General features: G+C 44.0%; 1 protein-coding gene across 2 annotated transcripts in view; it reads right to left on the bottom strand.

The window, feature by feature from the left end:
* necab2 (N-terminal EF-hand calcium binding protein 2) overlaps positions 1-15,181 on the bottom strand; it is a 218,017-nt gene that overhangs the window by 52,619 nt on the left and 150,217 nt on the right. For both annotated transcript variants that reach the window (XM_038807149.1, XM_038807148.1), the window contains exons 7-8: positions 12,852-12,970; positions 10,442-10,521 (exon numbers count right to left, since the gene is read on the bottom strand). In XM_038807149.1, coding sequence (XP_038663077.1) covers positions 10,442-10,521; positions 12,852-12,970 — 199 coding nt within the window. The remainder of the gene's footprint in view (positions 1-10,441; positions 10,522-12,851; positions 12,971-15,181) is intronic.

Raw genomic sequence — 15,181 nt, 5'->3', positions numbered from 1 at the left:
TGAAGGTCTCATCCAGAGGAGCAAATCTCTCTTAGAGCCCACACAACACTGAATGACAAAATTGCATTTCTGAAGCGTTTTTCATTGGGTTACAGGGATAGGGTGGAAGTGAGGGTTTAAGTGAGTTGGTGTAGACTCGATGGGCCAAATGGCCTCTTCTGCACTGTATGTTCTATGTATTACATCAGGGTGTCTCAGAGATCATCGCACCCAATGGAGTATTTTTGAAGTATAGTCATCGGTGTGTGGTAGGAAATGGGACAGCCAATTCTGGCAAAGGAAGATTGCATGAAAATGATGATTGTAGTACAAGGACCTGGTACATGAGCGTTAATGTGGGACTGAGTACAATACCATCCTCACAGTGATGTAGGAGGTGCAAGAGCCAGACCTAAGGGTCAGTGTGGTATTGAGCAGAGATGTGTAAAGACCTAAACATGGAGATAGCTCCGAACCTGAACTGTACATGCATAAATAGTTCCACTTGTTAATAAAGACTTACAGTTGTGATGAATATAAGAAACTGTTATATAAACATATATAGATATGTTTTATATCTGCTGCAATAATATTATCAAAAGCCTAGGTTAAGGAAGCTGTAATGAAGGTGTTGTAAGAGTGAGGTAATCATTCATTCCAACCACTCACCAGATTATAGATAAAGGGCTAATGGAACATTATTTCTATTTTGGAAGGTTTGCTGGGGTATGTCCTAGCTCAACAGGTCATCTTAATGGCAATGTCATTAATGGGAGGAGCCAGATCTGTCTGTAATTTGCAGTTTCATCAAGTGCTATTAGGTTGAGCAGAGCTGTCTGACAAGACAGAAGTGTACTGGATCAGTTCTGGAAAGAGTCACTCTCCAAAAGTATCTACACAGAGGACAGCAAGCAAACTTTATTAGCTTTATTTACAATTGATATTTGAACTGTATTGGATTGCTTGTTTAGAATATTTACAGTGAAGATACAGGGCATAAGTTAAAGTTTTACCTTTTATTTTAAGAACTGTTTAACTGTGAATTGTAGAGCTGTTTCTGTGATGTTAATGTGGTTAATCTGTGTTAAAAATAGAGTTTGATTTAACCTAAAAGATCCCCATTTGTTGGTGGAATCAAATTGAAAATTGTTCGGGTTTCCAATTCAGTGTCATAACAGAAACTTGGGTCTGGTACCCTAACACAGTTAACCTATTGAAGAGAATGAACACCTCTATGACTGGATCATCTTGTGTTAAAGATGGCTGGTTGGAGGATATGTGTTGGGCACGGTAGCACAGTAGTTAACACTGTTACTTCAGAGCACAGGGGACCATGGTTCAATTCCCGGCTTGCATCACTGTCTGTGTGGAGTCTGCACGTTCTCCCCGTGTCCGCATGGGATTCCTCCAGGTGCTCCGGTTTCCTCCCACAAGTCCTGAAAGACGTGCTTGTTAGGTGAATTGGACATTCTGAATTCTCCCTCAATATTCCCGAACAGGCGCCGGAGTGTGGCGACTAAACTTCATCGCAGTATTAATGTAAGCCTACTTGTGACACCAGTAAAGATTATTTTAATTATTGAAAATTTGCCTTTCTTCAAAACAGTTCAATGGGACCTTTTGTGTCTACGTGAGGGAACAGACAAGTTAACATGCCACCAGATCGTTGTCTGTTTATAGTTTTTCACAGTGCAGGGTGTAGGAAACTTGATAACAGTCACAGTGGAAACTTTAGTGTTAATCCTATGCAAATAAACTACCCACAAGTTGGAAGATGGTGCATTGACTCCACAGAGTGCATTTCTGAAAAATCCAACATGCATCATTAGTTATATTTTAGTAATCAGTGCCCGGGAAAGAGTGTCTGTTACAGTCCCTGCACCATGTTGCCATCCAATTTAATACTGAGGAAGGAGAGGTGCACCCCCTTGACTGAGGTACATGAGGTCTACTCCGAAGTGTTATCAGTGAATTTGGACAGTGCAAAAACTCAAAAATTGTCAGGGATTTCTGATGTGCGCGCGACATTAGAGCTCGGCATGGCTGTGTGATGTTGCCTCCAATTAGATAGGCTACCAGATCTCACTCTCCATATTCACACAGAGCAATGATGATGCATCGGAGCGGACAAATTGCAATTAAAGGTCAAACTGAGTGGACGTTGTGCACACAAGGAGTTAATGGTTATGCCGTTTGATGAATGTTACTATCTGCCCCAGGGATAGTTTAGAAAGCAATTACTGACTTAAAAAATGAAATGTATTTTTCAAACGGCAGTGATTCAGATTCCACCAGATAGTTTCACATAATTAAATATGGGGCACATCAGAAAAGGCTCGATTCCATTTCTTTGATGATTTTCAATGTTAAACATTATGAAATTCCTCAGATCATGAGTGGTACCTGATAACTGAAAGCTCTTCCTTTTCAATTCCTTAACCACCTCAGTATTTTGAAGTCACATGGCTCAAGTTTTATGGCAAACCTTGTCAAATGTCTTGTGAAAGTCAATGCATATTATTATAACCCCCACAAGACCCACGGGGATTACCCAATTGATCTCTTGTGGGGCTCGTGGAGTACGAGCTCCCTTGCTGAGGGGAGGAGGGCCAACAGCACATTTATTAATTCCTCAAAATAGAAGCTAACCCAGGAAAGAGCCGGCATCAGGATGGTCTTGGTTGGGACTTGGACTGTTACTTTGTTATTTGATATCCTAGTGTGAGTCGGAAATAAACTACTTTTTACTCTCCATTTTGGGACTCCTCATTGACAATACATGTAAATTCGATCAACTCCACTTAATGTCCGCACGCTGAGGTTTCCTTAAACATTTCATTCACAGCACACAAGGTGAGTGGCCTTTCCCAATGATGAGTCTTCCTGGTTAACCCAGACTCTTCCGAGGGTTCACTCATTTCTTCTAGCATTAGGGTCTGTAGACAATTAGGTACATCTGGGACCTAAGATTTTCCAGCATGGCCTTGCTCATGTTTAGCCAGTATAGTGGAGTTCTTTGAAGGAGTGACATGTGCGGTGGATAATGGGAAGCCTGTGTAATGTACTGTAATCAGATTTCCAGAAAGTATTTGATAAAGTGCCGCAAGAAAGGTCATTGCGGAAAATAAAAGCTCATGGATTGAAGATTGGCTGGCTGGCAGAAAACAGGGAGTGTGCATAAATGGGTCTTTTTCTGATTGGCAGGATATGATGAGTGGAGTCCTGCAGGGGTCTGTTATCAGGCATCAAGTTTGTACAATTTATATCAAAGACATTGAGGGGAGCGAAGGCGTGGTAGCTAAATTTGTAGATGACACAAGGATAGGCAGGAATGTATGTTGCAAAAAGGACATGAGGATGTTTCCGATGGAAATAGATACGTTAAATGAGTGGGCAAAAATCTGGCAGATGGAGTATAATGTGGAAAAATTACTTAAATAGAAAATGACTGTAGAATTAGTAATGTTCAATGTTCTATTTGATCCCAGATTAGGATAAATGGTCGGCACAACATCATGGGCTGAAGGGCCTGTACTGTGCTGTACTGTTCTATGTTCTAATTCTGAGGCGCAGAAGGATCTAGGTGTTCTTGTGCATGAGTCGCAAAAAGCTACAATGCAGGTCCAGCAAGTAATCAAGAAGGTTAATGGAATGCTCTCCTTCATTACAATAGGAATTGAACATAAAAATAAGGATGTTATGTTTCAGTTACACAGGGCATTAGTGAGACTACATCTCAAATATTGTGTGCAGTTTTGATCTCCTTATCTAAGCAACAATGTAGACATATTAGAGGCAGTTCAGAGGAGATTTACTGGATTGATACCAGAAATGAAGGGTTGTCTTATGAGGAAAGGATGGACACACTGGGCTTGTTTCCTCTGGAGTTTAGAAGAATGAGCGGAGACATGATTGAGGTACATAATGGAAAATATGGGTAGGATTTACTGGCTGTTCACACCGGCAGGAAATTACGGTCCCACGCTGGCGCACGGGTTTCCCAGCGGTGAGGGGTGCTGCCAACAGGAAATCCCGTTGACAATGGCGGGACCGGTAGATCCCGCTGGCGGGCCACCTCCCATCGAAAAACAGGTGGTGCGGTGGTCGGTAAATCCCACCCTATGTTTTCTCTTGTGGGTGAATCCAGAACTAGGGGGTACTGTTTTAACATTAGAAACGAGATGAGGAGACGGGTTCTCTCAGTTGGAACCCTGCCTCAGGAGGCGAGAGAAGCGGGGTCACTGAATATTTTTAAGGCTGAGGTAGATCGATTCTTGTTCAGCAAGAGAATCAAAGGATATCGAGGGTCGATGGGAATATTCGAAACACAAACAGATCAGTCTTGATCCTAATATGACTTGATCCTAATTTGGCTTGAGGGGCCAAATGGCCTACACTGCTACTATTCCATATGTTTGCATGCTCCCATTCCAAAACAAGAACAAATTTTTACTACATCCCATCATTGAGACGATGCCTCCAAAAACCTTTGGACAAATCAGATGAATATATCCTGCTGCCTCCTCTCCACGGCCCAAACCCTTTGCACCCACAACACTCTGGGATGTACCATCTGGTGATTTTTCCTCCAATTTGAATATAATAATCTTTATTGTCTCTTGTAGGCTTACATTAACACTGCAATGAAGTTACTGTGAAAGCCCCTAGTCGCCACATTCCGGCATCTGTTCGGGTACACAGAGGGAAAATTCTGAATGTCTAAATCACCTAACAGCACGTCTTTCATGGGCAACACAGTGGCGCAGTTGTAGCACTGCAGGTGCCGAGGTCCCAGGTTCGATCTCGGCTCTGGGTCACTGTCCGCATGAGGATTGCACATTCTCCCCGTGTTTGCGTGGGTTTCGCCCCCACAACCTAAAGATGTGCAGGGTAGGTGGATCAAACACGCTAAATTGCCCCTTAATTGGAAAAAATGAATTGGGTACTCTAAATTTATTTTTTTTAAAAGCAAGTCTTTCGGGACTTGTGGGAGGAAATCGGACCACCCGGAGGAAACCCACGCAGACACAGGGAGAACATGCAGACTCCGCACAGACCCAAGTGGGAATCGAACCTGGAAACCTGGCGCTGTGAAGCACCAATGCTAACCATAATAGTTCTCATGAACCCAGGTCACCAAAGACTTTGGCACAGCAAGTGATTTCACGGAAGGAAATTGCTGTGGAAATTGCAAAAGAAATTAGTTCTGGATGATCTTCTGAGCATAGAGGTGAAGTTATCAGTAGAATCATGTGAGGGTTTAACTCTTACCTCTCGCCTGTGCTTTCCCTGTCCAGGAGTGTTTGATGGGGACAGTATAGAGGGAGCTTTACTCTGTACCTAACCCTGCGCTGCATCTGTTCTGGGAGTGTTTGATAGGGGGACGCTATAGAGGGAGCTTTACTCTGTATCTAACGCCACGCTGTACTTGTCCTGGGAGTGTTTGATGGGGACAGTATAGAGGGAGCTTTACTCTGTACCTAACCCTGCGCTACATCTGTTCTGGGAGTGTTTGATAGGGGGACGTTATAGAGGGAGCTTTACTATGTATCTAATGCCACGCTGTACCTGTCCTGGGAGTGTTTGATGGGCACAATGTGAAGGGAGCTTTACTCTGTATCTAACCCCGTGCTGTACCTGTCCTGGGAGTGTTTGATGGGGACAGTGTAAAGGGGGCTATACTCTGTATCTATCCCTATGCTGTACCTGTCCTGGGAGTGTTTGATGGTGGGGGGGGGGGGGGGGGGCATTGTTGAGGGAGCTTTACTCTGTATCTAACCCCGTGCTGTACTTGGCCTGCAAGTGATTGTTAGAAATGGTGTCAAGAGAGCATTCCTCTGTATATCACCCAATGTTGTAACTGCACTGGAAGTGTTTGATGGGGACAGAGTAGAGGGTGCTTTATGCTCTATCTGACCCTGTACTGTACCTGCTCTGGAATTGTTTCATGGGGGGCGGAAGTTGTAGAGGGTGCTTTACTCTGCATCTAACCCTGGGCTGTGCTTGTCCTGGAAGTGTTTGATGGGGACAGTGTAGAAGTAGATTTACTCTGCACCTAACCCCGAGCTGGACCTGTCCTGGGAGTGTTTGATCCTGGATGCCTGAAGTGAAATGCAATCCGTTCCCTATTATTCATATTTGTGACCTCAATAAGCAGAATATTCCTGTAGGTTGTTTGTTTCAGTTATCTCCAGTGTCACTGTGGAAATCACTGATGCATTTGCTTCTTCTGTGAAGCAATCTGTCCAGTCAAGTCACAGGAAAGATGAAATAAACTACATTTGTGTAGTATCTGTTAGATACAGGCTTCTCCAACACTAATTTGGAATGCAGTCATCATTGTTGCTTGGCAACAACAATCAAAACACATAAATGGAAACTAAAAACTGCAAGAGCTAGTATGGAAAATAAAACAGTTTTATTCACATATTTATATTTCATTAAACATAGGTCTGACCATCATAGCATTCTTATCATCAAACCCTCACTGTCAAGGGAAGTGCTTCCAGGGGCTTCATTAATTTTGATGGGGTTGTTCTGGAAACAACCTCCGTAGAGCACTAATTCACAATGCTCTCTTCTACACTGGGGACAATAAACTCAGATTGGATGATTGCTTTGCACAGCACCTTCACGATGTCCATGAGCATAACCCCATCCTTCCTGTCACTTGCCATTTTAACTCACCAACTTGCTCCCATGTTCACATTTTCATCCTTGATTTACTGCAATGTTCCAGTGAAGCCCAATGCAAACTGGAGGAACAGCCTATCATCTTCCGATTAGGCACATAACAGCCTTCTGGACTTGACATAAAAGTTCAATAACTTCAGACTGTGAACTCGCCTCTATTTTTCATGACTCCCTCCCCCACAGGTGCTCTGTAACTTGTTTCATTTTCACAGAGTATTGATCATTGTTCTACTATTAGGCACAATGGCACAGGGGTTAGCACTGCTGTCTCATGGTGCCAGGGATCTGGGTTCAATTCCAGCCTTGTGTGACTGTCTCTGTAGAGATTGCACATTGTCCCAGTGTCTGAGTGGGTTTCCTCCAGATGCTCCAGTTTCCTTCCACAGTCCAAAGGTGTGCAGGTTAGGTGGATTGGTCCTGTTGAATTGCCCCCGAGTGTCCTAAGCTGTGCGAGTTAGGTGGAGTTGCATGGCTACAGGAATAGGGTGGGGGTATGGATCTAGGTAGGGTGCTCTCCCGGAGGGTCGTTGCAAACTCAATGGGCCGAATGGTCTCTTTCAGCACTGTAGGGATTCTGTGGATTCTATTAACACACTCTGCAGGTTTAACTCTATGCCACAATTAGCATCTTCTTTGTTCTTTAACACTACCATTAACACTCCCTTTGTCTTGTGTTCATGACATTTTTGTCGATCTCTCCTTGGATCACACCTATTCCTGACTTTCTATTCTGCTTCACCTCCTCCAACCACTGCCTCTCCAACTATATAATCCACCACATTTCTATCCCTCTTCAACTTTGAAGAGTCATTTGGACCCAAAAGGTTAACTCAGCATCCCTCTCCACAGATGCTGCCAGACCTGCTGAGTTTTTTCCAGAATTTTCTGTTTGTATTACAGCTTTCCAGTATCTGCAGTAATTTGCATTTATCTCCTTATTGTGCTTCCTGATCAATGCATTCCATAACCTTTGATCTCGGAGGCAAGCTCCAATATTGACCTAACAGTCATAGAACAGTACAGCACAGAACAGACCCTTCGGCCCTCGATGTTGTGCCGAGCATTGTCCGAAACCAAGATCAAGCTATCCCACTCCCTGTCATTCTGGTGTGCTCCATGTGCCTATCCAATAACCGCTTGAAAGTTCCTAAAGTGTCCGACTCCACTACAGTAGTCCCCCGTTATACCGCGCTCCGCAATACCGCGGTTCGCGATATACCGCAGGGGGGCTTATGGACCCCAACTGTCAGTTGTGTCAATTTCAGCGGCCGGCTCACTTTGATCCGGAGAGGGAAGCTGCTCTCTCACTGAAACAATCAGCCGGCCTCTGAAATTGACACTGCCCGCTGCTCTCTCCCTCCAATCAGAAACATTAAAACTTAAAAGTTGGATTGGAGGGAGCAGCGGGCAGTGTCAATTTCAGCGGCCGGCTGATTGTTTCAGTGAGAGAGCAGCTTCCCTCTCCGGATCAAAGTGAGCCGGCTGCTGAAATTGACACTGTTTTAATTAGATCCACGATGGGGGTTTTAAATTTATTTAAAAATCTATGCTAGCGCTTCCCATTGTGAGTCTACGGGGGTCTGACCTCTCCCCCCGCCCCCCGTAGACTCTCAATGGGAAGCGCTAGCATAGATTTTTAAATAAATTTAAAACCCCCATCGTGGATATCGCAGCTCGGTTGCAACGCGGGTGGCTGTCTTGGACCCCAACACCCGCGTTATAAAGGGGGACTACTGTATCACAGCAGGCAGTCCATTTCACACCGTAACCTCTCTCTGAGTAAATAACCTACCTCGGACATCCCTCCTATATCTCCCACCCTGAACTTTATAGTTATGCCCCCTTGTAACAACTACATCCACCCAAGGAAATAGTCTCTGAACGTCCACTCTATCTATCCCCCTCATCATCGTATTAAGTCGCCTCTCATCCTCCTCCGCTCTAAAGAGAAAAGCCCGAGCACCCTCAACCTTTCCTCATAAGACCTATCCTGCAAACCAGGCAGCATCCTGGTAAATCTCCTTTGCACCCTTTCCAATGCTTCCACATCCTTCCTATAGTGAGGTGACCAGAACTGCACACAATATTCCAAGTGTGGTCTCACCAGGACCATGTACAGTTGCAGCGTAACCCCACGGCTCTTAAACTCAAGTCCCCTGTTAAAAATGTTAACACACTATAGGCCTTCTTCACTGCTCTATCCACTTGAGTGGCAACCTTCAGAGATCTGTGGACATGAACCCGAAGATATCTCTGTTCCTCCACATTCCTCAGAAACCTGCCTTAGCCATTATAATTCACATTAATTTTTTTCCTCCCAAAATGAAAAACCTCGCACCTATCAGGGTTAAACTCCTTCTGCCATTTTTCGGCCCAGATGTGCATCCTATCAATATATTTTTGTAGCATACAACAGCCCTCCACCTCATCCACTACTTCACCAATATTGGTGTCATCAGCAAACTTACAGACCCACCCTTCAGCCCCCTCCTCCAAGTCATTGATAAAAATCACAAATAGCAGAGGACCCAGCACTGATCCCTGTGGTACACTGCTGGTAACTGGTCTCCAGTCTGAAGATTTTCCATCCACCACCACCCTCTGTCTTCTATGTGATATCCAATTGGCCATATTTCCCTCTATCCCACACCTTACTTTCTTCATGAGCTAACCATGGGGAATCTTATCAAATGCCTTACTAAAATCCATGTATACGACATTAACTGCTCTACCTTCATCTACACACTTAATTACATCCTCAAAGAATTCACGAATCCATGTTGACTATCCCGGATTAAGCTGCATCTTCCAACCCAGACAAGAGAATGGACCCAGTGATGTGTGCGCTTTCTAGGTGAATGTAATTTGGAATTTGCAATTTCAGGACATCCAAAATTCCGAAATCTGCACTATTTGTTTGATCGCCGACGTGACATCATGAGTGGGAAATCTCACAAGGCTCCGGGAAGGTTCTTGGGCGATGTGCAGTTCCCAACGCGATCCGCACATGCGCAGTCCCCGATGTGCCGCACATGTGCAGTTCTCAACGCGCGCCGCAGATGATCATTATATTTTTAAAATTGAGAAATTTGAAAACCCGGTACACATTCGGCCCCAAGCATTTCTGATAAGGGATGCTCAGCCTGTAGTGATACCAGGATAGCTTTGCACAAATGAGGGGCCACATTTATTTCTGCACACACCTTTACCTGACTAAGTCTTGGAATTTGTTTTGATTAAAAGTAAGCTCCACTGCTCCCTCAGTCTTTCCATGCCCGCTCTTCACATAGAAGGATCCAAACACTGCAATTTGAATGATTTGAAAGACTAAAGCAAAGTCTCACATTTAGATAGCGCCTGTCACAAGCAACAATGGTCAGTGATGCTCATACACTTTCAAAGCATTTTATAGCTAATAAAATGCTTTTGAAGAGTAGTCACTGCTGTAATGTGGGTGGGCATCAACTAATTTGTGCACAGCAGTCTCACACAAACAATAATCTGGACAGTTAGGGATAAATATTGGCCAAGACACTGGGGAAAACTCCCTGCTCCACAAACTAATACCATGGGATCTTCTTCATCCAGCTCAGACAGCAGACAGGACCTTGGGTTTATCATCTCATTCCAGAGTGAGACTTTAACTTTTGGATCCAGGTGTGAGGGTGTTACTGACCGAGCCACAGCCATTCCTACAAGGCCCAGCATCAATGATGCCAGGTGGTGTAGATCAGAATAGACACCAGGATGTTAGTTTGCTGCTCCTTACCTTATTCTCCAGCCGGCCGATCAGTTCAGCCAATCTGTTAATCTGCGATTCAAGCCCTTCTTCCCTGTTGGCAGGTAAAGCTGAAGGGGAACACACACATACACACAACACACAAGTCATGGTTACAAATAATCCTAACCCACACACAAAGTAGCTGCACTACATCCTCAGTAGAGAATGCAGCAACTGATATCATATGGCCCTGCTTCTCTGATTCAATTCCTCATTTGTCCCAGGTTAACTGGCTTTTCCATTTAAAACTTGTTGTCCCTGCCCTGAAAGTGTTTGATAGGACAGCATAGATACAGTGGATTTGGATTTTGTTTAATGTCACGTGTACCGAGGTACAGTGAAAAGTATTATTCTGCGAGCAGCTCAACAGATAATTAGGTACATGAAAATAAAATAAAGGAAATGCGTAATAGGGCAACACAAGGTACATAATGTAACTACATAAACACCGCCATCGGATGAAGCATACAGGGGTGTAGTGATAATCAGGTCAGTCCATAGTGTGAAGCTCCCCCCACACTGTCCTCATCAAACACTCCCAGGACAGGTACAGCACGGAGTTAGATATAGAGTAAAGCTCCCTCTACACTGTCCCCATCAAATATTCGCAGGATAGGTACAGCACAGGGTTAGATATAGAGTAAAACTCCCTCTACACTGTCCCGATCAGTCACTCCAAGGGTGGGCACAGTTGGGTTTGAGCCCTAATTAACTTCTGCAATACAATGTTTCCTAATAGGCAGTTTAGTAAGTTTGTTATTTGGTGTCATACTGAGCCACACAGACCAATATCCCACAATGTCCAAAATACTTATCCTCATGTTTAAATCTTCCCATGACCTCACCCTATTCGAGTTTTAGAATCCTCCAAGAACTCTGCTTTCCTCCAGCCCTAGTATCTTGTACACCCCCAAGTTGCTTCACTCCTTATTTGGTGTCGATGGCAATGTATAAAGGTACATTGCTGGTATGAAATTATACTATCATCAGTAGGAGGTGTTAATTACAATATCTTACAAAAGAATATTACATTCAAGAGAAAGTAATCACCCATCATTGTGATGAAATGACAACTCGAATGATTATCAAAGATTAGCACTTAATAAATATCGGCAGCCCACATTATTGACCCTCCTCCACCTTCATATCACAATCTAACAATGAGTATGGTGAAACCCTATTTAAAAACATATCTGAGTCAGAGATTGTGTGGTATGAAATATTACTACATATAAAATATCAGAGTGTTCCACTGATCTAATTATATCAAGATTATAAGTGTCATCACTAAACAATTATACCTTCTGAATCTGATGCTATCAAATCCTCTTCCCCCTCCTTACAGACCTACCAATATTCTGCAGACAAAAAACACATCAATCCATCCCACTAACCATAATCGCACTTTATTAAATGCAATCACATCAATTCTCGTTTTAATTTTAAGTCCAGGTAGATTCATTCTACTCTGAATTATTAATATATTGTTTGTCAACTGTAACATTTTGAAGTTGATGGCCATTTATCAAGGAAGGCAGGGTAACGCATTAGCACTGCTGCCTCACAGTGCCAGGGACCTGGGTTCAATTGTGGCCTGGGTGACTGTGTGGAGTTTGCACGTTCTCCTAGTGTCTGCATGGGTTTCCTCCAGGTGCTCCAGTTCCCTCCTACAGTTCAAAGATGTGCAAGATAGGTGGAATGACCATAAATAATGAATGGGCTTACGGGGATAGGGCAGGGCCTGGGTGGGGTGCTCTTTTTGAAGGTCGGTGCAGACTCGATGGGTCGAATAGCATCCTTCCGCACTGTAGGGACTCTGTTGTTTAAATTCAATGAGAAGTGGGCTTTGATTTCGAGTGAATCCTGTCTCTACTCCTGAAGATGCTGACTCTCACTGAAGTACAGTTCCTTGGGGCATGGAATTCAAATCACAGGTATGTGTGTCGATGTGTCGACAGCAGGGGGGGGGCAGCACAGTGGTTAGCACTGCTACCTCACAGAACTGGGGACCTGGGTTCAATTCCGACCTTGGGTGATTGTCTGTGTGGAATTAGCACATTCTCCCACTGTCTGCGTGGGTTCCCTACAGATCCTCCGGTTTCCTCTCACAGTCCAATGATGTGCAGGTTCGGTAGGATTATGGGAATAAGGCGCGTGAATGAGTTTAGCTGTGGTGCACTTTCACAGGGTCGGGGGAGACTCGATGGGCTGAATGATCTCCTTCTGTACTGTAGGGATTCTATGGACAGTACACAAAGAATATTGGTAGCTCCAACACACAGTCGTCCTAATCGTGGTGACGCACGTGGCCCAGTAACTGTAAACTAATCCCTTCCTGGGTAACTTACACATACCTGGGTGATTGTAACCCACACTCAGCCTGTTGACACATACATACCTAAATCGGTTTTCAGCTTTTTATCCCTTGCTGTCATTCTGTTGTTGGTTAAGTTGCATGAGGCTTGCTGGTTGTACCAACTCTCCACCACTCCATGGCTGGCCTTGCTGTCATAGAACCTGTTACAATGGAGATCGCGTCACTCCATTTATCAAAATTGATCATCATTCATGTTACTCTCTGACTCTCCCTGATTTCTCATCATGACTCATTTCCCAATCACCAGAAATTACCTGCGGAGACCCAGAAATCAATCCCAGTGGAAATTTCTAACTGAAAATTTTCTGCCATGGAATTTGCGAGCATTTCATTCCCATGTGAAAGTTCAAAGTTTTATGGGTTAGTGGAACCTGGGAGGAGAGGTTTTCTGGTCTTTATTTTTATGTATTTTTCCCTTTATTGAAAAATAAGAGTTGGATTTTCAGGGCCCAATTTGTGCCAATACAGAGGAGGGGAAATCAGAAGATTGGATGAGTGCAGCCTACACGGTTTGCTCTCACTCCCTTCTGCCCCCAGTTTTCAACTTGGCTGCATTTTCTGTGTGTCCCTACAAGGCCAATCTCCCGTTTCAATGTTTGAGTCTGAGAACTCATGCAATTGAACCCCAGTCAAGCTCTCAATGCCCTGGCGCCAAAAGGCAGCAATCCACTCTAATCGGTCAAAGTTTCAAGAAGCTCCTAGAAATCCCCAAAGCGGGAATGGTGCAGGGAACAGAAGACAAGTCGAATTCCTGGCTATGACTGGATCGTGAGGGCAGTCAACATCATCTGAGCACTGGATAAGAGGCATTGGAAGAGGACACAACAGGAGACCAGATCATGGACCAGCACAAAATCTAGTTGCCGGAGAAAGCAGCAGGGTCAGAGGAAGCCTAGGAGATGGGAAGTTGTTGAAGTTGAGAAGGCAGAGCCAGTGTGTCAGGGCCTTTCACCCTCCATTTTCAGCCAGCAAAGGTGTGGTTGGAGGGACAAGATGTTGCTGACTTGCTGCTTTCCCTTGTTCGAGTTCAGCTATAACAAGATCGAGTGCAGAATCAGCGTTATTTAACAGATGTTTTTTTAAAAAGTCAAACTTTCAGGAATGCTCATGATTTGAAGCCTTCAGGGACCTTCTAACTCGAATACTCCAGCCTAAAGGTCTGGAATGTCCTGCTTTTCAATTCAGATATACTCTGTCCCATGACAGTTTGGACATAAATGTACTCTTTATTAATAGTCAGCTTGATACCGCAGATAGTCAGCTTGATACCGCAGACTATGATCAGTAATAATAAAAATAAAAGGGAATCACAGTGGTTAGCTCTGCTGCCTCACAGCGCTAGGGACGCAGGTTCGACCCTGACCTTGGGTGACTGTCTGTGTCGAGTTTGCATATTCTCCCCGTGTCTTTATAGGTTTCCTCCGAGTGCTCCGGTTTCCTCCCACGGTCCAAAGATCTGCAGGTGGATTGGCAATGCTAAATAGCTGCTTAATGTTCAAAGACTATATGGGGTTATGGGGAGTGGGCCTCGATGGAGTGTTGTTTCAGAGGGTCGGTGCAGACTCGATGGGCTGAATGGCTTCCTTCTGCACTCCTTCTATGTTCTATGGTCAGTGACTTCAGCGCAGGAGACTAGCTGTTGACTGATACTCCTGTTAGAGGAAAGAAGCTAGTAATGTTGCCGAGGGGAGAGGGATTGACCCCCATGAAGGTCCTCCCTGTTTCTGAAGGTAATAAAATGAAAATGGAGATCAAAACTGGGACCTAAATATTCAGGATTCTGTAACTTTTTGTGAGGACAGGCAGGAAGGACAGGATAGTGGGGTAGCTTGTTTTATGAGATGGAATAAGTACGAAAGCAAGAAATGATTTTGGATCGGAAGATGTAGAAGCCATATGGGTAGAGATAAGAAATAATAAGGGCTATATTGGATCTGCTAATGTGTAATGAGGCAGGTTTAATAAGCAATCTCAGACTAAAAGATCCCCTCGGACACAGGGACCTTAACATGGTAGAATTTAGCATTATGTTTGAGAATGAGAAACTTGGGTCAAAAACAATTGTGCTAAACTTAAATAAGGGTAATTACAAAGGAATGAGGACAGAGTTGGCTTGAGTGGACTGGGAAATGTGTTCAGCAAGAAAGACGCTTAATCAGCAATGGCAGAGGTTTATGAAAATAGTGTGTGACTCACAACAAAGATTGATCCCAGTGAGGAAGAAGGATTCTAGGAAGGGGATAAATCAGTCATGGTTAATCAAGGAAGTTAAGGATAGTATTAAACTGAAATTAAAAATAAACAGTGTGGCAAAGATTAGTGTTAAACCAGAGGATTGGGAAAGTTTAAAA

Source organism: Scyliorhinus canicula, chromosome 9 (assembly GCF_902713615.1).
Source record: "Scyliorhinus canicula chromosome 9, sScyCan1.1, whole genome shotgun sequence".
NCBI classification, from domain to species: domain Eukaryota; kingdom Metazoa; phylum Chordata; class Chondrichthyes; order Carcharhiniformes; family Scyliorhinidae; genus Scyliorhinus; species Scyliorhinus canicula.
Note: the sequence above shows the minus strand (reverse complement) of the source record. Positions and strands in the feature narration are given on the sequence as shown.